Genomic DNA, 27,532 nt, shown 5'->3' on the forward strand with positions numbered 1-27,532 from the left:
TTAAAAAAATTAAAAAAGGTTTAAAAATTAAAGTTAACTTAGTTACGTTAGTATATATACTATATATATATATATATATATATATATATATATATATATATATCGCAGTTCAACATTCTTCTTAAATTTTTATTCTCATTTCCTTCGAGTGACTCAGGTGGCATGTTCTACTACAATGTGCGCAATATATGATTATTCTACTCTTTTCTTCTCTTTTTTCTTGCGACTGTGATGAAGAATGGATAGCGCAGAGGATGAAGGGTGGACGTTTAGCCGAGTAGGAATAAAAGGAGAAGGCGCGGTAGAGGTGGAGGCGACTAAAGGAAGTGCGACGGAACAAAGAACAAAAGTGGGTGAATTCCCACTCGGTTGAGATAAAGAGAGGGAGAAGAGACAGAGGGTCGTGAGGACTGAAAGGAGAAGAAGAAGTCTCGGAGAACTCGGAGATGAAGCGAAGGAAGAAGATCCCCGCTATGGTCCTGAAGATATTCGCGGACTAATTGAATTTACGATCTCGCCGGACCAGCCGACGCGACATAAGGTCGTGCTGGTCGGTCGGTTGGTCTTTGGTCCAGATTCGGTGTATACCACCATTAGTGCGGCTGCTCCTCCCGTCTCCGATGTTCCGTGATGGCGATAATCGTAAATTTCACGATTATACGACAAACAACCGAAAACTTGGTTGCTGCATACGTGACCGCGATATTTGATACGAACCAGGTGTTCGCTTTCTCTGCTCTTTCTATGTCCGCTGTTTGGAACCTCGCCCGTCGTAATATCATCGATGAAGTTTCGATGGCTCGGTATTCCTATATATAAGAAGACGTGTTTTGCGCAATTTTTCGTTCTCATGCACTTGAAATGCATACGAAAGTTGCAAATCAAGAATAATACCGATTTGTTTAGTGAATTCCTTCGAATTTGTAATCATTTTATTTTTCTAGCTTATGATTCTGTTAGTTACTGATAGTAATAATTTCTCTCTACTATAGCTTATGCATGTTTACTTTGTTTTCTCTGTATATCTGAATGTTAGACGTGTTATGGTATTCACTTTTGGTCTTGTGTGTTTTAATATGATTAAATGTACATTATTCATTAATTAAGAAGTTTTGCTTGCGTTATTAGGCAAAACGCGAATTTATATGTTACATTACTTGTGAATTTTTATCGAAGCCTGTACCTTTTCGCAATACGTAACTCGGTCCCCGGACGTGCTGGAGATCGGTTCAATGGAACGAAACCGGTCTTCGTTTGTTCGTGAACTCTCACCAATAACCGGTATAACTAACCTCCCTTAACGACTAAAGTGCGAATGCGCGAAATCAAAGAAAACTGATGCTGCAAGTTATCTCTTTCTCTCTTTTTTCCACTTTTACTTTTATGAATTTATTTTATTTTGACATAAATTGGGATTCTTTTTGAAAAAAATATAATATTTACGCTTTAATCATTAATAATTATGAAAAAGAGAAAATGCTGTTAAATTTAAATGTGAATATAAAAAATTAAATGTGAATATAGAAAAATGATAAAAGACTAAATAATATAAATTTAATACTGAATTGAGCTCTTGAGATATTTAATAACAATAGTAAATGTAACAATAAATTGACGATGAGAGTTAGAAATAACCGCAGTTATTAAATGCGTGTAATAGACAAAAGTATATTCTAAAAAGATCTTACATTAATTTCGCAAGAAATTTCGCAAAAATCAATATCGAACGTTTCGGCTTCGTTCGAGCCATTAGCGATGTCAAACAATGGATGTGAGCATTTTTCGCATCTTAACGATCCAAGAGAGCAGCCGGAAGATCTTCTTCAATTCCAAATTTTGAGAAGCATCATTGCCAATTTACTGATTAGTCAAGTGAGAATTAACGACATCAATATAACTTCATTAAGTAATGATAAAAAATAAATAAAAAACTTAATTATGATTAATTAAAGAAACTCGGTTGCAAACTTTGATCACACATAACGCAAAGGAGGAAAAACTACATAAAGAAAACTATCTCGTGATGAGTATAGAATTGAAATGATCTTTAACACTAAAGATGAGAGCTGTGTCAAGAAATATGCACACTGCCTTTTGTAGAGTCACTGAAATGATTGTCATAAATTAAAATTCCTACGTAGATAGTCAAAATAATGTTAAATCTCTCTTAAATTAAGTCAATGGATGTCTTTAATTAAATTTCTGTGTCAAAAAGAAAACGTAATTGAATTAAGACACAATTTTGTCAAGGATGTTTGTATAGGCATAGGTGCAAGAATTCAGTGTCCGATTTTAAATTTAAGCTTGAGATTTAATATGAAGCATGTCAAAAACGAATCTTTTACTGTAGTATCTTTTGTTGTCCAAGATCTCAGTGTTCTCCCATTCAAATTCATGTTCGAATTTTAACCTATGTTCGGTGATGACAGATAGATTACCAGTTTTTTAATTAATATTATTGCGATATGCTCTGCTATTCTTGTTTTTAATTTTCTCCCCGTTTGTCCTACATATGAGGCGTTGCAGATCTTACAATTAATCTTACACATGACATTTTTCTTTGAATCGTGAGAAAGAACATCTTTTGAGTCTTAATAATCCCATCAAGTTTATTCATACTGAACCAAGATAATTTGACATTAATATTTTTTGTAATGTTTGTAATGTTCTTAAATTTATTATAAAGATGAGGAAAGAATGGAATAGTGAACCAGTGATTTTTTCCTCCTCAATATTATTTGATACAGTGAAATGTGCTTATTTTAGTGTCTTTAAATAATGGTTTTAAACGAAAGTTTATAGCCTATTTCTAATTCTCAGTCGCCCGTCAATTTATTGTTATATTTACTATTGTTATTAGATAAAAGATTAGTTTTTATTTTGATAAATGTAATAATTTATTACATTTTTTTGCGATGTAATATGATATACCGTAAGCATCTAAAAAAGATTTTTATATAATATTATATTTGCGGAAACGAAATGACTTTGTGCAAGTTTTAATGCAATTATTTTTAATAACATTAGTGATTTAATAGCGTGTATTAAGGTAGGGAAAGAGGATAGTCAATGAAAAGCGCGCCCTCGTCATAATCGCTATAAAGAAATTCGTCGAAAAAATGTCGATACTTTTTAACGTTTTTCTTCCGCCAAGCTTTTCAAAGCTGGTAGAACTTTTTGTTTCTGTCTCTTACATTTCCTTTTTCTATCTCGCTTGCATGCTTTCAAAACTGTAATGTGACGAGCATGTACTTTTCTTTTCATTCTCGCTCGCTACTTCTTTCTTCTTTGTCATCATCATCCACGAGAATTATCCTGACATTAAAGCTGCCGTAGCGAGTCCGCAATATTCTCTCAAAAGCGACAAATGGAAAATGCCTTGGTTGTTAAACGTTTGCGTTAATATTAATAATGATGATGGATCCGCGATGAAAGAGAAAGAGACGGATATCGAATGAGGGACTAAGGGATTGAGAAAAAGGACTGGTTGAGGTGCTTCTCTACTGGTGATGTGTAATTAGGAAAGACATCATTATGCCATCAATTAACAGAGCTTTTGATTCACTGCGAAAATTAATGAGCGCGCGATGAATGGCGCCGACGTGGCGTCATGTCGCAATTTTTCTGGATTTTCGTATGCAGAATAAAGTGTAAAGTGACGGAAATGAAACAATTTTTATGCAATATGTGATTTTTATTTGCGAATTGTTTTAATTTTTGAGAGCTAATAGAACTCTTTTAAAAGAATTACTCAACATTATCTTCAAAGGAATCTAATTAGCAATATCTATTATGTATATAAATAATTTTGGACATTATATTAGGATACACATACAAGTAACTACTATACGTACATTATGCTCCAAGAAGCGAGTACAAAGAAGATGAGAATCGAGATGATATCAACGCCAAGTTGGCGCCAACTTTTGTCTGCGACACATTGCTTCCTGTTTGTTTGCGGTACGAATCATACGGCACAGGTTAACATATCGGACGATCATCAGACCCCGTATTATAAAGGAATTCTCTTAATTGCTGTTTAATGACCTCATTCAGTTCATTCCACGAAAATACATTACTTCGTACACTTTTTTTATTTATTTTGTTTCGTTTAAGAGCAAATTTTCAAAGTTGAATGAAATTCTTCAAAGTGGAATAAATCATTACCACTTTATTCTTTCAACATGAATATTCCGAATATTATTACAATATATTGTATTCGTACTTTATTTTTTAAAATATAATGTAAGCAACAAAAATATTTCAATCCGTTATAAATAGGGGGAAGTCCAGGCAAAGCAGATATGTTAAGGTTTGGGAAAAAAAAATGACACACAGTTAAAATTAAGATCAAAAACCTTTTTCATTCTCATGATTCTATTAATGGAATCAACTTTGCAATAAAATTAAATTGAATTAAAAAACTTGAACATTTAATATCTTTTTAGTCAAATCTTAAATATCTTTTTAGTCAAAAGGCTTCAAAAGAGAAACCATTCTTTTGCCCGATTCCTCTGGGCAAAGTGGATGGATCACTCGAACAATGAGGATGGAATTAAAAAAATCAAAATCAATGTTGGCAGTCATCATAAAAGTAACTGTCAAATCCTTTTTATGTAGTGCAGTTTTTATGAATCCATTGGTGTACTGATTACTGCACTGGATTTAATTTTTAGACCATGAGTCGGTGTATTCACAACACACATTATACTGCGTTGTGGAAAAAATTTCCCGATATTTTCAGTGCAATCATGGACCAGATAAAGAGGATGGGCCATTCGCTTTGTTCCTATTCACTTTCCCCAAAGAATCTACTTGATGTGAATTTGGAAAGATTAGAATAAGTTTAAGCAACAAGTGAAAAAGTTTAACCTTGAATACGTATTTAAAGGCAGAGAATTCTTAAAAAATCATTCATATTGATTAAGAAATAATTACTGCTAATAATTAAGCTACGTCCCTTAGCGAAAATCGCAGGAAAACACAAAATTTCTTTTATTTCTCTATCAAACATAAATGAGCGCAATCATATGTTATTTCACACTTTCATGGCGTTGTCGGTCGGTTATATTCTCTCAATATTTAGAGACTCATAGCATTATTTCAGACAGATAAGCGAAAATAAAAAATATTCTCTTTGACCAGGACTTTAAATGCTTATAATTAAAAAACTATTATAGTCTCGACATTTTGGTATTAGAATTTTTATCTTACAATTATTTCCGGAATCTGCCATTTAGCAGGTGCGTCGAATCTGAAACACCTTATATATATGTAATACATAAAATTTGCCAAAATATATATTTTATGAAATAAAACTGATTTCACGCTTTCAAAAATTATTCCTAATTTTTATAAGCAATTTGTATTGAACTTGATTGTATAAGAAAATTTATTATTATTAGATTTATATAATACGGTGGTGAAAGATGAATAGCAATATTTATTAATTATCGTTATCGATTGTATATTAATTATCATTAATTATCAAATACATTTTATATTTTCGAGAACAATTAAAACTTAAAAATAATTGGGTTGGTAATAATTAGAGAGTGCATCTATTCATGAATCTCTTTCTGCTTTTTACTCGCTATCTCTTTGGTGGTCTTCTTTAGGTGAAGAAAGGAGCTCCTATCTTTTTTCTCTCTCTTTACATATATATCATTATATCTTCTATATATTTATATATAGAAGAATAATTATAAAAAAATTTTTATTTGTTTTTTTTGTTCATTTAACAATTCTTCATTAACTATCGTGAAATTAGACAAGAATATAACTTATTTAGTGTTAACAAGTTCCAATTGTGTCGAAAATTTAGTTCTGACAATTAAATACTTTATTCTCTTGCGAAAGAAATTTTTCTTTCTTTCCGTTTTAGCTATCATTTGAAAATAATCGATAATCATATTTCACGAAATATTTCACTATCGTGTTTTTCCATAATAGTAACGTTCCATAATAATAACGTTCGAACAAATTGCAACTGTTAGCCCGGATCCTTATACAGGCAACAACGCTTTGACACCGAACGCTGATTGGTGAAAAACGGGTGGTGGGGATAAATTTTACCTCCCTCCAATCGACTTTTCACCAATGTCTGTATGAGGATCCAGGATCCTTACAGATGTGTCGCATCATGTTCTATGGGTATTACTCTACACGTGCATGTACTGTCGACACACTCGCATATAATTCGCTACTCATTTCATACAAAAGAAAAAACACGAGAAAATGATCGTGCTGGTCGATTCGTAGATTATTAATCATAGATCTGGGAACCTGTTCCTCCTTGTACGAACTTCTTTTTATCGATGTCCGCTATCATCTTCGCCCAATTATTGATCCGGCAAAGGCATTCGAAAGTTATGCGACAACCTGTAGTGATTTATTCTTCCGCATTACGACATACTCATACATTTTGATTATTTTGTTCTTCTATTACAAGACTTGGCATTGACTACGCAAGTTTTTCTTCTTGTAAAATAATTACAAAATCTTTGTAACTTTAAAGTATGGAAGTTTTTAGATTTTTATGGTAGCGATCTTCATTTTTCCGTCTCATATGTATACAGCGTTTCTTAACTGTTAAATTATTTTCCAATGATATTTATAGATATGATAAATAATATACGGCTACGGAGGAAACGATTGAATGTTTTGTTTGAAAAAATATCGATAATTTTGAAATTAGCGAGTAAATATGGATAGTAAATATAAATTTGATTAAAATCAATTTTAGATTTTATTTCATCGCGATTTAATTTCATAGATATTGATTTAACAACATAGCAAATAATATCAAAAGTAAATAGTCAATTTTAATATAAATTGGATCTGGCAGAAATGATCTACAAAATAATTTACTTTTAGTAAATATAATTCTCACGTCGATAGATATATTTAAAAATTTACGATAACATATGACTTTACACACAATCTCTCTTCTAAAGAATAGTAAAATACAGTTTGAATGCTTTAGCCCTACACCGGCTACTTCTAACTTGTACTGCGTACCATCACGTTGGATCGATCAGGATCTCCACATTAATCATGTGCATCGCCAAAAGAAAGTAATCAGTGCTGCTTGTTGAGCATGTTTTCAATTAAACGTGGTAAATTGCGGCTTGCTTCATTTACAATTAAGCGCGCTTCTTAAGGTTCGGGAGATGACGACTGGATTACACATTTGCAATCAATATCGATAATAACACAGGGTAAAGCTCTCGCTGCGCGATCTTAATGAGCTTTATGCACTGTTGTTGCTTCATCAACCTCCCACTGTAATTGTAAATGAATCCCTAATTCATTCAAATCGCGCGTGATGCGTGTTTCTTGCATGCTAACAAGAATCTCTAATAGAAATAGATATTCTGAGAAACTCCTGAGAGCGTTACACGCGGCGTGTTTCATGATGAAAACTTGTGATACACTCCTACATTCGTTATTCATCCTACGTTGATAGATTCAGGTATACACGAAGGCGGACACTTTTTATTATTAATGATTCATATCATTATTCATTGAATCAATTGAATGAGCTGCAGGGAGTACTGTAAAACGGAATAAAAGCGCAGCAGAAAAATCATTTTACAATAGAGTAAAAAAAAATATTCTTCGACATTTAATTGTAAGTTAGTGCGAGCAAAAATTTAACGCACTTTTATTTTTACAAAGTCATTATAATTTGTTCTCAAAAGTTGAGTGACAGTAGAAATTCGTACACTGAGAAAAAAATATAATTAATTTTAATGAATATTTAGTTCAATATTGCCAACTAAACATTTACTTACAGTAAGTAAATGTTTGTTCAATAATGATTAAATCAATTGATTGACAAAATGATTGTTAAATCAAATTAACATTTCTTGTATCAAATAAATATATCTTTATATTTAATAATTTATTTAGTTGGTAGTATTCAATTAAATATTTATTAAAATTGACTATATTTTTTTTCAGTGCTACTCGTTTTACTGCATCATTGTTTCTGCTGATGCACTTTATTCCATACATGATTATTTTATTTCAAAGCATTGAGTTACAAGTTGGTAAAAAGACTTTTTTATAGCAATCCATATATTCTATTTTTAAAAAATTGGTAATTACACCACTTGATAGAACAACGTTTTAGTTTTAAGAATTTGTATTTTTAATTGCGATACGATTATTTTTAACAGATTAATTTTTACGAATAAATAATAACAGAATGTTCCTTTTTACTTAATCCGCGAGTAACTCAGGAACAAAAAATCATAGGAACATTTTTAAAAAACGATTTTAGGGAAAGCTTCAAACTTTCACGACAGATAGTTGAGAATTTGCTTAAATTTCTTTTGGGCACGCTCTACAGATCTAAAAAGTGAAAAGAAAATTTTTCATTTTTGTCAGCTTATAGTTTTCTGCAAAAATTAATAAAATTCACATAAATTAAAAAAAATATAGTAACCATTTGAAAGTAGAGATTTTAAACTGTAAAATCCTTTTCTTAAATTTAAATTTTGATTATTTTTAACGAAGATATTGATAGGGAAAGTTTTTTTTTTACCAACTTGTAAAGGGACTTGTAAAGGGACCTAATTCAATATTATTCTCTATCTCTAGTATTTTTTTTAAAACAAATTTTATCTAAAATTTCTAAAGGCAAAAGCAAAATTAATCCATTGATATATCACATTTAGATATTCAATTAATTCGATTACTTGTAATTTCCATATAAAAATGAACATATTGTAAAATTTCTTTTTCAATCGAAATGTCAACATTAAAGAACATAAGAGCAAATATCTTTATTGATGTAAAAGTTATAATATTCCAATGGAAGGGACATTGGAAAAGCATTGGAAAAAGAAAGCTAAGTATGCCATATCCAAAGTTACACTGAAAGATTTTAAATACCATTGAACAGATTATATGAAAATTCTTTATTGTCATTGCGATGACGAGCATATCTATTGTCAACAATAATAGTACCATGATACATTAGAAAAATATTAAAATATAATAAAAAAGTAAATTTAATTAAAAATAAATTCAATTCACAATAAAAAATTAAATTAAATTTAATAGCATTATGAGAATTTTATATTAGTTGATATAAAAATTGATAACTATGAGCTTATTGGTATTATATGTGGGATATCACTTGAACTTTGACGATGGGTTAAGGTGTATTCGACTTGGATATCGCACACGTGAGGATTCTGATACCTATAGTGGCACGAAACTGTACGTGAGCGTACGTCGACACGTACGTGCTGTTAAAAGAAACTTCCTTATTCGGATCGTTGTGCCTCTGTCACGTGCAAACCATCCGGTCGACATTGTTGCATTCTTTCACCAAGTCTTTCGCCAAGTCCTTCGTTGAGCGTTTCGTCGAATGCTCGACTCTTAGAATTTCTCACCGAAGAATATTTCCAGTTGAGAGAAATCGCTGTTCGCGATTTTATTCGGTTAGCATAGCGCAGAATGAGAATTTTTCTTCGCACAAAGACATATTGCGTTTATGCGATTGCAAAATATAGTGCGGTCCATAATGCGAGTCTTTTTCCTACTACAGAGCTATGAATTGTCATTTGTTGCTATTTTTATCAAGAATCAGAACTGTTCACACGTTTCAGTATTTTACGTAATTGTAAGTCGCAACGAAATTACTGAAGTGAAACTAAAAGAATTAAAGAAATAAGCAGATATTGACAAATTTTTTGTTTAACTAAAGATTGTAGTGGCTAAGTCCGATCTCGTACCGATAGTTAAATGGTGTCTCATATTTTCTAAACGAAACATTTTTTCTTAAAGGTGACGACACAGATGTGACGCTAGTAACATGGCTCAAGTATTGTTGTATTTTTGTTTTGTTATCGAGTCATTCATTTATGAGTGACAAAATTGATTTTGTTCGATGTCTGATCTGAATTTTCAGTTTATCTAAAATGCTATCAGTACAAGATGAATAATTGAATTATAATATACTATCAAGATTATAATTTTGATATTTAAACTTTTTTCGAGTGTAGCATCGAATTAACAAAATATTCGTAAGTTATGTTGTTAGCAAATTTGTAAAAATAGAGGAAATTGGGTAAATCGTACTTGTTGTTGGTACTTACATTTAAGATAAAGTAATATGTTAAGATTGAATAAAAAAGATTGAATAATACTTTATAATTACTATATTTTGATATTTGTATGAGAAAAAATGTGTATGTTTGTATTGAATCTTTTTAAGATAACTTACTAAAAATCATTCATAAATATTATTTGTTAGATTTTAAGGAAATTTTTATTTATAAAAACTAATGAACAATTATTGATTTTTACAAAGAAAAATCTAAATTTTCTTAAAATCCAACAAATAATATCTATGAATAATTCTTATGAATTCTTATTAAAAAGACTCAACACAAATATACTTTTTCTTATACAAATATTAAAATATAGTGTAGCAATTTAACGATCCGGTCTTTAAATCCTAAGCAAAAAAGCTATTTTTTTAAATTCTAATTTAAACAATAATTCAATGTTTATTTCCATAAAAATGTTTTATTATCAATAAATTAAAGTTTGATGTGAGTATAGAAATATTCTGATTTCTTCAGTACTTTTGTTACATTTTTTTTTAATGTTAAGAGATACGATATACGCAAAATTATACTCGTATTATACGTGAGCTTCCTTTTTTAAGAATAATTACACAAAATAAATGTGTTGGAAATTCATGGACTATAATTATAAATCGTAATTTTTAAATGGGTTTGAATCACTAATGTATATTATTAATTAAATATATTATTGCGGCTCGAAAAGCAGCTGATAGTAGTTCCCGAATTGTAAGGTGCATTCTAATTCGATTTCTGCATGTTGATAGTTTAGTTTAGTGCTCGATTAAAAGCAGATTATAATCGAGATCAGTGATTATAAGAGGGCACACTTTTGACTTCGGCGATCATAGGTACTTGCCGTTGTCTCTAAAATATAGAGATACACCCATATCGCTATTACGACAACGTATAATTTGAAGATATAATCGTGTTAATTTTTTATTCTTGAACCAACCTCTCGATTTAACAATGTAACTTCTCAGACACGGCAGCTGATTTAACAGAATCGTCAAGATAGTGAGAAACGATCTTTATTTCGAGGACAATTAGATATCTGTTGATTAAAACGTTTCACGTTGATTACAAAAGTTTCGCGCTAAAAAAGATGTAATTAAATCATCATAGTTAAAAAAATAAGATACATAGTTATTCAGCGGATTATAAACTTTCTAGAGCATATTTTTTCAACAAGAGATAATTCTGAACTTAAAAATATTACCGGCTTGGTGCCATGTTGGAATTTTCAGACAGGACTAAAAATAAATGAGCGATAGTGCTGCTTATATCTTGTTTGTCGCGTTTGAAAAAATGCTTACGCTTTCCATATTCTCTCGGTAAAATTATTCTCGCCAGACCACACAACAATCACGATAATAATTTCTATATTGGATAATGGACCGATTTAGGAAAAGACCTATCAACCCACGTTACTCGTGATAGCGTAATAGATAATACAATACAGAATGATAACGCTAGACATTGCAATAATTTAACCCCCTTTATAGCGTAACTGTATATCGTTCGTCATTATCGTCTCGCTTATTTTGCCTAAGAGTAGATTGGAAATTCACTGAAATACAGTTACATACGAGACACTATCTATCTTCGACGGGAATATTTTTTAACAAAACACGCGCAATTTGCAATTTATTAAATATTTGATACAAGTTATGCACGTAGTGCAACTTAAATTTATGTCAACACGATATGCTTAATTGAAAATCAGTAATTTAGTATTTTGGATCTTTTAAATACTTGTACCTTTCGTATAAAATGTCACTACCATGAATATATTTTAATATTACATAATGATTGACTAAAAATCCGCGTAATTATTATTAGAACGAGTAAAATGTGGATTAATTTATTGCATCCATATTTTATATTATAGCATAAATAATATGCAATATTTTTTTGTATTTTAATTTTAATTTACACTATATTTTGTTCTTTGTATATAAGTAAAACGTTCTGTAATTTATATATTCAATATATTAATATAATATGTGAAAGAACTGACACGAAATAACAATTTGAGGTTATACATAAAAAAAATGTTAAATATTATACTTAATTAAAGGTAATAAAGAAAATAAAAAACAAAAGTAATTTGTATAAACTATTTTTAATTTATTGTTTCTAATGAGTACTAATTACAAATACTTTGTAGGCCGAAAATATTATGAGTCCGTCGGACTCATAATATCATAGTAACAGATCTCTGAATGCAGTTATCTTAATATTTAAATTTTTAAATATTTCTTAGAGTTTTAAACGAATGCTAAATAAAATATAATAATACTGTAGATATTTGAATAAATAACATTTGAATAAATAATTTAAATTGGATAGTTCTTACAAAATATTTTTTTTATTCGATAAATCAGTCAGTTATGCCGTTAATGATTACCGTTATAGTACGGTTTAGTACGGTTAATAGCCTTTGCACTTCGATTTAGTTTCTATGGTGCTTCAGGTGGCAAACGTGGTTTATGTTTGCTTACTTATACTGCCGATCGCTGTCGATATTATTACACCGAGCGGTAGGTGGCCCAGGAGAACTCCATACTGTGGTTCACTTCTATTTGCCACATAACTTCTTAAGAGAACCGATCCATCGCTCGATGAGTATAATCAGCAGGCTCACCTTCATCCTGTCTGTAGTATAAACAGGCTCTCGGCTAGCTGGTGTGCTTTTTAGTCGCATACTTGACGTCGTTATCGATATCATTAGAAGAGCTGTAGGTGGGCAGTGCAGATCGGTAGTCTTATCCTAGATCCCGGAAATCGAACGACACAGAGAATTTCCCTTATCCTCTTTTGCATATAATCGCCGATGGTGCTACGCACGATTCATCATCGGACATACGCAATCATCGGGATCCCCTCCTTCTCGTTAAACATATCTACATACATATTCTGTGGCGCGTTGGTCAGATCATTCTCGAATCGTTCCTCATTTCCGTTCGGTAACGACATCGGTTGCGTGCTTTTCTTTTTCCTTTCCGGGCTCGAGTGGCATGACAGGTTCTTCTACCTCCTTTTTTTTTTCTTGAGCAGCGCAAAACACTCGCCGATCGAAGCGTAAATGATGCATCGTTTCGTTCGATCGTGTCTGTATAATAAACTAACTTGATCTTTTGATCATTTTGTCTCATTCCAGTAGCTACTTAATGGCTATAATTGATGTTTATGTTAACTCATGGTCGAAAAAGTATGCGATGTATAGGTAATTCTTTTACATATAATATTTTTGACGTTAATTTATTTTCAATTTGTTCCTTAACAGTTACATCAATTGTTATTAACTTATAAATTTTATATTAATTTACTGAGGTACAACGTAAATTATTTTTACAATTATTTTACAATTATTCCATATGACCGCAGATTATAACGTTATTCGATAAATATTCAATAAAGAATAAATTTTATTTTGTATTATTCTTACAGTTAGTACATCTTTAAATTAATCAACAATATATCATTATAGTCATTCGTTATTTTATATGTATTTTATATAAGTTTTAGTCATTATATTAGTAAAAAAACTTGATCTAATATATGTAGATACCTACATATACTATTTAGGAATGCTGAATGAATATGCATTTCTTTTAATGGATAATAAAAATCGATTTATGTATAGCAAATAACTAAACCAGACAAACTCTATAATTAACAATAAATTAGTTGACATCTAGATGACATTTTTAATATTCGGACGAATATTCTTAATTGTTATTTTCTATATATTTTCATCATTTAAGTTCTAAACTGAACGTTTTCCCGAATATAATTATTAAACGAAAAAATTGCAAGTTTTGTGTTTCTTTGTTGTGAAATTATGGTGGATTGACCGGAGCCGCATACCGCTTCGAAGAGGATTGCCTTGAAAGTTTTGCACGGAGAGGGCGAGGGGCATAGGAACCGGGAATCAGGAACCAGGAACCGAGCGACAGACCGGCTTGACTGGTCCAGAGTCCGGTCGTATGTAGGTGTACGTACAGGTACATGTAATACATCAACGGATCGAAATGCATGTGGCTGCCTTGCTCACGTAATCCGCTGGGAGTGGCGCGATACTGCTTATTCGATTATAATTTGCTGATTCGTGCGATTCGGAAGATAGATTCAAGGGCAAAATATGTTTGTGAAAATGAAATAAAAAGTTTCTTTTTGAAGTTGTAGGATTTAGATGATAATTCGGGAGAAAACGTCCGTCAGGGAAAAATATCAATTAAAGAATTATTTAGATCTTTTATAAAAAGCGACTCGCTGTTTGCCTAGAGTTCAATGTATTATGATTTTCGAATCTAAATTTGAGCATATGATTGAGTATATATTATGATTGATATGAGCATCATTAAAAAGTTGCACACACACACACACACACACACAAGTGATTTATATCCACAGTGAGTACAAAAAGTATTCATACGAGGCAATTTTTTATAAAAAAAGTCTTTGTAGAAAATAAGCATTAATTAGTAATTTTATACTATGAATACATTCTGTTCTAACATAAACAAATGAGCTTCGCATGTATTCCTGATTTTAGAAGCTAAATTGCTCGACTATGAAATTTTTGAGCATCCAAACAATACAATTTTTAATTTTTGCTTATTTTTCAGATGATATATTTTCTGTAATTAATACACATCTTTTTAGTATAATTTTTAAGAAATTTACAGTCTATTTTATTTTTTATGAATAAATTGTTAATTACTCGGCAAGAAATAATTGTCAATTAAACATCGAGTCGACGTCAAATTGATATTGAAATCATAGTATCGATATCGATTCGACATCAATTCGATGACTCATTTTCTCGCTGGATAATGTTTACTTTTTAAAAATAAAGTTTTTTTTAAAAAATATTTTCTCATGAATACTTTTTGCATTCACTGTATAAGATAAACATAAGTACATTTATTCAAATGGAATCTGGTAGAAATATGAAGCTACTCGTCAATATCAAGTAATTAGTAGTTTTTAAAATAGCATATTGGATAATATTACTTTTTATGTAGTTTTAAAATAAATTTATGTTTCTAAAATATGTATGTATTCTTTATCTTTTTTCTTTATTAACAAATAACATTTTATTTTTTGTTAAGACATTTATGCTTCGTATGAAACTATTTCTTTCATCTTTGTATACATGATGTTGAAAATGTCAGAATAGCACTGATGTAATTTATGTTTTTCCTGAGAAAAACTTCTATGATTCTGTGACGTGTGAAAAAAAATCAATTATGTTAAATAGAAGGATGAAGTGGAAATTAAATTACTAGCGGTGAGTCGATGTCGATTGTAACATTGACATCTCACTATCGCTATTTATTTAAATGAAAAATTGAATTACATGCATGATTGCATAGCTTTAAGTTACTGAAAAAGCACACGCCAATGCAAACTTATCAGTATCTGTTCATTTGGAATTAGTCTCAAATCGTTAACTTTGTTATCCGCCGTTATTTTATTTTAACTCATCCTATAATTTTTCATAAAATCATATTGTTTGATATGAATATATAAATATCAAGTTTTTAAGATGTGTATCAATTCAATTTATTGTTTACGTGTAAGTTTATGGACATTTAATAGAAACAAGCGACGTTAGTTACAGAAGAAACAATTACAGTGAAATTTTGATGTTATTTCAATCTGGAAACTAAAAATTAATACATTTTCAAATATAATATTAATTGTTAGACAATAACAAATAATAATATTGAATTTTATTTTATCGAATTATGCATCTTTTTATTACAATAATATAAATTAGCGCAAAATAGTGTAGTTTTTAACACAATGAAATTTTAAATATTGATTTTTTTCTAGTTAAATGACTGCCATTGAATGCAAAATAAGTAAATTTTTCAGCCTTATATGTAATATCAACTCAAATATACTATATGTATGACCTTTTTAACATTTGATTTTGTTTTGTCTAAAAAGAAAGTTTAGTAATATTAAAAAAATTATTTCATAAATATATGAAAAATGAACAAGAGTATAAGAGTCATGCGCAGGTGTTAAGATGCTAACGTATTAATTAAGTAAAAATGTCAATAAATTCATACATTAAAAGTGACACAAGTGACAATAGAAAAGCTTAACACACATGTTTCAGTTTACTTTTGAGCTTTGAACTATTCTTAGTATAGACCTCAGAATTGATCAGATATTGATAAATAAATAATACTTAATAGGTAGTCATAAACTTGTGTATTCCAAATAAGCGAACACACAAAAAAATTTAACACAGCGAACATAAATCAAATCTACCAATCGACAGATGATAAGATTGCTTGAGATTAAGGATTTCCTTATTAATATTTTTATATTAAATTAATATTATCTTATTATTATTATTTTCATATTTCTTATTACTGTTTTTATATTATAAATTAATTTAAGTAGTGTTGTGTTACCATCCGATTTGTGATCCAACAACCCATAAGTATTTGTAAAAAAACTTTAATGGCTTATAAACCGATATTACTCGCACGTAGATTACCAACACACACGTTCTAATAGAAATACTTATAAATATTGAAAGACGAATTCAGTTGTCATTATATCGCAATAAGTAATTTATTTGATGAATTATAGTGTCTTGTTATCTCTAATCATAATTACTTGTTATTTCGACGAGCAAGTGAATTTGTATTTACATGATTATATCTTTGATCGAAGAGTGAATATATTGCTTAAGACAGATTAATTAATATGTTAAGATTTCTACAAGACTAATAAATCATAAAGTCCTTGTCTCTAAGTAATATTGTTCAAGTAACTTTAAAATTTAATAATTAAAGAAATATAGATTTTGTTTTTATAATTATATATAATTATATGTATTTTATTTTTATATATATATAATTTTTAACTATCATAATTGTCAATTATGTTTTTAATGACTTACATTAATAATGCACAAATCGATATAATCATGTTTCTTGTTAAAACTAATCACGATAATCGCCCTGATTATATATTACTGATATCGTAGTTAATCCGTTTATTAATTAATCAATGAAGGGTATGCTTTCGTTAATTTTATTTTATATATATATATATTTCTTTCCCGTTCTTGCTTATATTATTATATTGCTTATATTATGCCACTTATTATTATTCTGTTAAGAATATATACAGGGTGTCCTTCGAATTTAAATAACTTTGAGAGCGTGTAAGGAATCGATATTAAGAAAAAAGTTCCTTAGAGACTCGGTTTGCTTCGTTTTGGAGAAAATTTCCAAAAAAGGGACAAAACGCAATTTTTGGAATATTATGGTTTTCAAAATGGAATATTATTGTTTTCGTGTACAAAACAGCGATAATGCTTCAGAGGCAATGCAAGAATACATGCGCTGATTTCTAGATAAAAGAGCGCCGTCGAATCGGCGAGTCATTACGTTAAGTTACGTCAGTGTTTGGCTGTAATACGAGCTGTCCGTACAAGATGCGATGCGTACATTGCTGCAAGAGGCCAATATTTTGAACAATATCATTAAGCAAGTGGCAACGTGAATAAGTAAGTACGAATGAATAATAATAAATATATCTGACTGATACAAAAATGAAAACTACTTTTTTTTTGTCTTTTTTTTGCAATTTTCTCTAAAATGAAGTATATCTCTAAAGGATTCTTTTTCTTATTGTTAATTTATTGATCCCTCACACGCTCCCGAAGTTTGGCCATTTAAATTCGAAACACTCTCTTCACCAATAGATAATCGTTTATTCAAAAATTTTAATGTAGGAGATGACGATTTATCAATGATTAATTATATAAAATAGAGATTTGCGCTACAAGATTTTATGTCCATCTTTCCAATAATTATTAACAAAACTAAAAATCAGAAAGAGAGAGAGAGAGTACTCTTCTATGGAAAACATCTTACCTAGTGTTTCAAGAAAGAAATTCAAGAAATCTTGGTTTTGTCTTGAATCAAGACAAGATTAAAACAAGAAATTGGAAATTGATTTCCAGACAAGACGAGAAATTGTTATCAAGACCAAGATTTTTTGACAATAAGACAAGAAATTTCTTGAAATTTCTTGAATTGTAAGAGTTTTTATTTTTTGATACTTTATTATTTTAATATTTTATTATTTTATTTCTGATTTGAAAAGTTTTGAATAAGTTAGGTTTCAACATTTTCAATTGTATTTATTGATACTTATAACAGGTTATATAATATAGAAATGTATATTCATATACATTTTCATTAAATAGCAAAATAGTATATGAACAGCGTGTAAATCGAAATTATTGAAAAAGTGAAGTCCTTGATCTAATCAAAATTAAATTATATCGATACATCGGTGCATAGCATCTTGTTGCACTCGATATTAATCTTTACATTTATGTAAAGAAATATATACAAAATTATTATTGCGAGATATTTGCAAAAGTATATTATGTATAAACATTTGCGTACTTCTACTAATAGCATCAATTAAATCAGGAATGATTAAAATATTATATGTAGTAGTAATTATAATAATAAGAATTATATCTAATAATTTTAGGAATCTAATAATCTGAAATACAGTTACATTTGGTAGTAATCTCATGATTGATTAAAAATGATAATTTAAAAAAATATTTTTAATCTTTATTAATAGATTTGTGCATAATAGACATTATGAACACACTTTTAAATCATAAATTTAAACATAGTAAACTACAAGACGACTCGACATTCAATTTGTACCTATTATTATCTTTTAGGATGTGATGTAGTTAAAGAGTTACAAGGATCTTGCTTAAAAAATCAAGAAATTTCAAGAAATTCAAGATTCTTGAATTCTAGACAAGAAATACAATGTCAAGAAATCAAAATAAGACAAGAAAATTTCTTATTTTGAAAATCAAGACAAGACAAGAAATGTTTTTTAAGACAAGAAATCTTGTGAAACACTAATGTTACCAACCAAAATCAATCTGCTAAACTTGAAACACAAAGAACTACTTGCAAGGATATCCTTATATAAACAGCGATTTTGCGAGACTTCGCAGATTGTTCATCAGCATTTTTCATTAATTTTCCGTTTGTCAGTTCATTTTTGTTCTTAATCAAGTTTCACGCATGTGGAGTTATTTTTCTTCTTTTTGACAATTATCACCGCCTCAGTATTCAAATCCCTATTCGTTACTGGATTATTGGTACGATTCCATCATGATGAGCGCCCTTTAAATACTTTCATAGTAACTGTACTGATCACTGCATCAATAAATTGTTTTTATATACTTCGACAACGATATTTATTTTTTTTAATTTTTATTATTTTCCTTCTCGAGCCTCTGAATCATTCTTTTATTTTATTTCTACTCACTCACCTTACGAGTAAATTGATAAATTGTTTATCGCACTCACTCTACCACTATAAATCTGCGAGTTTATTGATACATTCGGTAGATTCATATCATTTGAATCTATTACTTAGAAGTTTATTTCGGTTACTTTATCTCCTTCAATTTTTATTTTCTTTCTTTGGCAATCTTTTTTGTTTCACCTGTCATTTTGTAGTTTCTTTCTCTCCTTTCTTTTTTTCTTCAGAGGCTAATATAAAATAATTATTTACTGATTTACATAACCGTCTTTAGTGAGCAACTAATTGTTCTGTAGCAAATTATCTCGACGCGCAGCCAAAATGGTTCCGAAATGGTAGAAATAGAGTATAGGCTTCTGGCCTTCTTCGAATATTTAGACAGTTTAAATAATAATAATAATAAAAGCAATAATGGCAGTAGATTAGACTCGGTTGTAGGGCCGTCCAGAGTAGTGCCTTCTCCTCTTTCAGTGATTTCTTCTTCGCAGTCTTTCTTCGCCTCTTGCGAAGTTGAATTCATCTACTCTAACAAAGAGAATATTTCCAGACACACTTCCTCTCATCTCTTCCCAAGTTCTTCTTTTTTCCGTTTTTTTTCCTCGTTATTCTACATCCTCAAGCGTGGAATTTGTGAAAGAAGTTTCCCGCTATCTCCAGATATTATTTTAAATTATATACAGCATAACTTTCTAGAATTTCTAATTGTTTTTCGCAACTCAGATCCTCTCTTCCCTCCGGCACTGAGTAGATCCTGATAGTGTAAATTTCAATGAGATCAGACAGATAATACTGGTTTCCTTTTTCCTTCTGTCTACTTGTATATGGTTTTGGTAAATTTTTTGAATCATTTCTTCCCCTCTTCCTTTGTTATAGAAAAAAATTGAGCACTAAAATTTGTAACATCCACGAACACATACATACGCTCAGAAACTCGCAGAGATGTTCAATTTCGTGCGCGCGCGTGTGTAGGTGTATGTGTCATAATTGTACAACCAGAGAGTTAGCAACATTTAGAATTAAGAATTCTATTGAACTTCATGTAAAGTAGATTTAATAGACTACATTTGTTAAAAATCGTCGTGAATTGATTTAAATATCCTTGTTTCAAGCCTAGAAATCAGAAATCGTACATAGGCCAGTACCGGATTAAAGAAATTAAGTTCATTGACCCAAAACTAGCATCAACGGTCGGCTCTTAGAAAAAAGACGTTCTTTTTGAGACGTTGATTTACATTCCGGAGTCATATAAGTTTGTTCGATTCGCTATATATTTCCCTTTCTATGCATGTGCACGCGAGACAAAGTGTCTGCTCTAACGGTCTTTCATATTTCTTCATTTTTTAGGCCGCAGTACAGACTTTTACATAACACATAACGCTCAGTACATAAGATAATCAATCAATCAAAGTTCCTCTTTTCTGTAAGATGGAAGAAAAGAAAAGAACGATTTTGATTGATTCTCTTATGCACTATGTGTTACGTGATATATAAAATTCTATGCTGTGGCCTTTTTTTCTTAAATAGATTAAACATATGATCGAAGTTTGCACGTAATATAAGTTTTGGTGTCTAACGATATTTTCGTATTTTTACAAGTTTCAGTTCAAGCACAAACTCATATTCATTCATTATTTGTCTGTTTTGAAACACAGTCCCAAATTGAAGTTGCAGTACGTAATATCATAAATTAACAAGTAATTTAATATTTCTAATATTAATAATCATTTTTGAAACACATTGTAAAAAATTTATGAAAAAATCTCCTCTCTCAGCGAGATTCAAATCCGTCGAATCTTCTATGTACGGCGGGCGTTTCTACAAATTTAACATATGATATTTATTGCAATAACCAGTCATATATTAAAAGAACATTTTTTTTCAGGTGATATATAAATAATAAAAACAGTAATAAATGAAAATACCAAGAAATGTTTAATAATAAATAAGTGAAGAATGCTATATTTGTGATTAAAGGATTTTGGTCTCTAATAATATTTTTGTATGAATTTTATGATTTTAAATTTATAAATATTATCAGGCATTTAGATCGGTTTTGACCGAATATGACCTTTTTTACTTATTTGTATTTAATATTTCTCAATCGATTTTCATTTACTACACGGAAAAAAACAGCTATAGTAGTCACTATCAAAATTCGCCCATCAATACATTTTTTGATTATGAGAACTGATAGTATGATTACGATAACCATAACATTGGCATATTTTAATGGCTCTAGTTAAGATATGTCTACCGTTGTCACAATTAAATGGAAGACGAAAATTATCATTATTTTCAGGCAATCGTAGCATTTTTTCCGTGTAAAATAAAATAATTCTTCTACTCCATTTTTTGATAAAAAAATATAATGCAAGATATCAAATGTTTTTATGTCTTAATGTATTAATTAAGTAAATAATTTATTAATCTCTTAAGAAGATTTATCTTTTTTTTACAAAATATATAAAGTCAAATAAAAAAAGGATATAAGATATACGTAAGTTAAAAACATGTGTATTATACATATTAACACCTCCAGATGTTATTTTACTTTCGATATATATCGTTATCCATATTCTATAATTAAAATGGATCTAAATTCATGTTTAAAAAAATAAATGCATTTACAAATAGCAAGATTTTAATTAATCGCTGCGATTCTAAGATATTTCCAAGATATTTTCTGTAACATTTTAACAGTTATTTCTCAGATTAGAGCAATTTTGTTACTTAAAATAAAATATATATATATATTTTTATTACATTTGTTATTTATTTTTATTTTTGGGTAATTAACGACGATTAAATATTTTTGCGTGTCTAATTAAAAATAATTAGACGCGAATTACAAATTTAATTAAAAATATTGCAGTCGTTTGAAATAATAGGTGTATTTGTCTTGTTAAATTAGCGATTTAAGTTATGATCTGGTCGACGATCTGTTCGATGTTTGAAAGGAAATTAGATACAATCGCGTGAACGTATCGATACTAGAAAAAGAGAGGAGAGGACGCTTTTAATTAAAAATAATTATGCCTTGCACACACGCCATGCGTGCAGGTTGCGTTTAGCTATCACCGCGTGAGAGACGCCAGCAGGCGGCGGAATTTGAATATTAATCGAGATCCGGTGATCGCGACAAATTGCCTATCAAAATGTAACGTCAGTCTCGCGATCGTCTACGATCTATATCGTTCAACAGGCAGGTTATTATTATATAGGGACGACTCGTTACAAGATTCCGGTGTAAATATCGCAAAATATTAGTTCGTTCGCTGCAGTCATCTTTCTTTCTTTTATGTGCGCAGTCTCTTTACTTGTTTTTTTTTCTGTTTCCTCTTAAATGTAAAGATATAATTTCATGCAGCGAAAGAAAGCTGGCTTTTTACCCCCATTTCACCACACAATAAAGAACGAATGTTTCCTTTTTTTGTTTTTACTAGAAGAATTTAGATTGAGATTCTGTGGCCCTGTTTTACTTTGTTAATTTATTGAAATAATTATTTATTTTAATTAAGATTTTTGTTCTTTTCTAAATTTATCATTAATTTTTTTTTATACTTTTTTTTTGTAAAAAATTAAATCATTTATTCTCTAATTTAATTCATATAAATTAAATGAAAGTTTAAATTTTATTTAAAATTTTTATGCTGTGTAATGTTTCTCTTTTATTTACGGAAAATGTATTGTATAAAAAGTTATCTTTTTTTAAATAATCGTTATGAGTGTAATTTTTAAAAGAGATTAACTTATAAAATTTTAAAATTCTTATGAATTTATTAAACGTATCTATAGATAGAATATTCGAGTTTATTATGAAAAACGAGAATTATTATATAGATGAAAAAAAAAATTTCTTTTTTACCAAATAAAAATGTTTTCAACAGCACGTTTTAAATGGAATTTTCAAGTCTGAAAGCGTATAATATTTAATGATCATATCCTCGTAACGCGAATTCATCCAAGTGCGTTCACAAGTCGATATTGCACCCTTCGCGCCGTACCACTTTTCACCATTGTATCGCGAGCAAAGCTATCTGAAAGGGAGGTATATTTCAAGGTTATTCGGCTGCTTCTATCACTGAGGGTAGAATCGACCCATTCCTTCTCAACGAGGCTCCCAGGCTGTTGCCGTAGCAACAGACCAAGCCAGGCTTTTCTAATACATTCCCACCTACCCTCGCATCGTTGAGTTTTTCCTGTCAGTTTCGAGGGTGGCAAGTGCAGGCGGTCGGAGATCTTCAAAAGGAAGAAAATACGGGTTTCATGAGCGCCATTCGTTCGGCTTCGAAGCGTCGACTAGGGAGGGAGGATGGCGAGATCCGACGAAGATCGTTTGAAAAGGGGTTGGAGAGGACCGGGGAATAGGTAGAGGGTAAGAGAAAGGAATGAGAAATGGCAATAGGACGGGCGTTGCCATGCCGACGAATTATCGTTTGCGCCCCTGTGCGTCGCTGTAAAGGGAGTCAGCACCCTTCGTATGGTACATGTATCTGGCTCCGCCTCCGGGCGCCGACGACGTCGGTATGGATTTTTTTTCTCTGGCCCGGCGTTCTCCACTTGAGAACGGCGCGACGCCAACGACGCCCGAATTTCAGCCCACGTTTCTCTTTCGCCCTTCTTTCTTTTTCTTCGCTGTCGCGGCTCGAGATAGATCAGAGGAGATCTCTCGAACACGCCCGGATCGCGATGACCTTTTGTCGCCGGATTTTCGCCTTCCTTTCCGTTGCACAACACGAATGGCTGACTCGATGCGGGCGGTGACGTCGGTGACGGCTGCGGTGCGACGACGACGCCCAGGCACTCGAAGCCTTCGTAGGCGAACGACACGTCGCGCTCTGATGAGTTTGAAGGGCGCCGCACTGGGGTTGCGACTCGGCTGGGAATTTCGGGACTGAAGATGCCGACCCTCTTCTCCATTTCCTCCCGTTTGCTAATTGACATTGCCGCCATTCTCTCATGTGCGAATACTTGCAAGGTTGGGTAGGGTTAAGTTAAAAAGATAAAAGTTAAGTTAAAAAGTTAATTAATTTTAACTTAACTTAGTTACATTTTAGACTCTTAACATTTTAATTTAATTTAGTTACATTTTATCGGTAACTATTAACTTTTAATTTGATTTTTTTCAATCTTTAGATACAATTCGAGAAGCTAATGAGTGTATATAATAATTTAATAATTTTATATTGTATCATCGTTACTTGTAAACAAAAATGACTAAATGCTTTAATAAATAAGCTATGAGAAAGAAAAAATTATGTAAAATAGTCAAATTTTTTCTTTTTGATTGTTTGGTTGAACCAAATTTAATTTTTAACTTTTTAATTATTTATTTTGTTAATTTTTAATTCAATTTAATTTATTATAAATTAACTTATATTTTTAATTATGTTATTATAAATTTTCAAGGCTTAACTTTAACTTAACTTTAAAAAGTTAAAAAAAAGTTAATTTACCCAATCCTGCTTATATGGTCTGATACGAACTTTTATTACTTAGATACTACTTTTTTTCAATGTTACAATATTTTCTTACAAGTGTAAAATTAAATATTGCTTTAATTTCTGTCAAGTTTTTCGAGAAAGTATAGCTCTTAATAAATATTGCTTTTGAAATTTTGATATTTAGAAATTTGGCTTTAATTTTTCTACAAAATTTTTGAAAAAATATAACTTTTTAATTATTTCTCTAAGAAGAGAATAATTAAAACATAGTTTCCAATAATAATAGTTTCCAATAATAAATAAGTTTTAAACAAACCTTGAGCTGTAATAGAAATATTTAAAAAATTTTGATATATTATTTTATTATAATCTTTTGAAAATAAAATTTTTCATATCTAATCTATTATTGAACAATCTTAGCATAAATAAAAATTCTTCTAAAAATGAAAATAATCTGAAAAAAATTAATAGATGTTCTATAAATTAAAAAATGGTGACCTTAAATTAAAAAGAGAAAGTGCGCAATAATACAATTTAATTTATAGCTAAAATGTACACATAATACTATTTTGAATTTGTATAAGCGATACGATATATAATATATAATTAAAAGGCAAATTAACGAATACGACTAAATTGAATGTAAAATGTTAGTGTAAAAAATGTTGAATGTAAAATTGTTGTTGAAAACTCAAGTATTTATGTGGATGAATACTATTAAAATTATGCACTTCATTTGCAAGATTTATCGAGTTACGAGTTCACTGTGCAATTAATATATCGTTTGCGTGACTGTAACGAATAAGTGTCACATACTATAACAACGTTTCTATTATTCTAGCAGCAAATGTGATAATTGCAATTAAACGAGTCTTACGGTGTTAAATTAAAACTTGCGAGCATATTCGCTAATTTGACAATTACATTTTCAGAGTAGTAGGATGAACATTACATGTATTTCGTACTCTATAATTTTATTCTATATATATATAGGAATTTACAATTTTTCGTAAATAATAATTATTTACAAAAATTGTAAATTCCTTTTTGAACGATACAAACATTTGCTTTTCTTCCTCCATCTTTTTGCAGTGATAAAATAATATAATGCATAGCAAAGAAAAGCAGAGATGTTAAATTTGGAGTAAAATCGAAATTATAATGGAGATATAAATAAAATATTAAAATTTTTAAGTTGCAACAACATGTATATACAGGGTGTTTCCGGATTAAACCGCCAAACTTAAAATATGAATTCAGAATTTCAAAACAAATAAAAATTTTCCTCTGGACGTGTGTTCGCAAACGCTTCGTTCAAGAGATATTTACTTTTGAAATTACAGAACTATACGAATGAATAATTGAAATATCTTTTGTTTTGAAGCTCGAAAGTTTTAATTGGTTTTTGTTCGCAAAGCTCGTAGTTATAGCTCATAATTCATTGCTATTAGTTGAATACTTTTGTCGAAAAACTTATAATCATGCCTCGTACGTATTCTAGTAGTGAATATGCCGATATGGTATATTTATATTATACCGTTAGATTTTTTTGTATGAGATTGTATGACTCTGAAACGAAAAGTGTATGCAGTGCCTATTAATGACCTTCAATCATTAAAACGAAGAATTGTACGAAGAAATTACAGACGTACAATGTCGGTCAATCACTCGTTCTCTCATTGATAGATGTAATACTTGTCTCTGAGCTGGAGATCATCATTTTGAACAAAACATTTAATAATTAAATTTTTATTATTATAAAGCAATAAAGAAGATAGATCTTATTTTGACATTATTCATTTCTACAGTTTTGCATAACTACAGAAATAAATTTCTCTTGAACGAGCGTTTGCGAGTACAGATCCAGAGGAAAATTTTTGTTTGTTTTGGAATCCTGAATTCGTATTTTAAGTTTGGCAGTTTAACTCGGGAACACCCTGTACATATATTTGTATTTTAAATATGATAACTTTTATAATTGTTTGTAACATGTAATGAAATCCATATAACATGTGCTAATATTATTTCGTATTGTATACCGTAATTTACGTTTAATGATAATATGTCACACGATATCATATACCATGATAATAACTTTTAATAATTACAATTTCTGTCATTTGAATTTAATATTATATTTATATTATAAAAATTGCTATAAATATCTATACGTAAATAATTTCTTTATGAACAACAGTTTTGGTATAAGTATTTATATTCACTAAGGATATGTGAAGCTATTCTCATAAAAAAAGAAATGTTTAAATCATCATTATAACATTTATGAGGTATTACTAATGATAAGTTGTTTATGATATAAAAATTGTGTTCACACTGCAGAGACAACCAAGTCTTTAAATACAAAGTTTGATACAAAGTCCGCATGTAGGCAATATCAACACTCTGTACTATGGACTTTACCCGTAACACATACAACACTATTACTGAACATAAATCATGCTTACATAATTACTAAAATAGATTTAAACCTTTTATAGTTAACCGTATAACATAATATTAATATAGTATCATATTATATTAATTTTTGAGACTTCTATATATATATATATATATATATATATATATATATATATATATATATATATATATATATATATATATATATATATATAT

At 29.8% G+C, this 27,532-nt stretch overlaps 1 protein-coding gene across 1 annotated transcript in view; it reads right to left on the reverse strand.

Moving 5' to 3' along the window:
• Window positions 1-471: 471 nt before the first annotated feature.
• Window positions 472-27,532, reverse strand: part of LOC105622495 — a 29,138-nt gene continuing 2,077 nt past the window's right edge. Inside the window, 4 exon segments of the mRNA XM_012203912.1 lie at window positions 472-809; window positions 23,459-23,693; window positions 23,928-24,236; window positions 24,239-24,446. Coding sequence (XP_012059302.1) covers window positions 472-809; window positions 23,459-23,693; window positions 23,928-24,236; window positions 24,239-24,446 — 1,090 coding nt within the window.

Source organism: Atta cephalotes (assembly GCF_000143395.1).
Source record: "Atta cephalotes unplaced genomic scaffold scaffold00045, whole genome shotgun sequence".
Taxonomy (NCBI): Eukaryota; Metazoa; Arthropoda; class Insecta; order Hymenoptera; family Formicidae; genus Atta; species Atta cephalotes.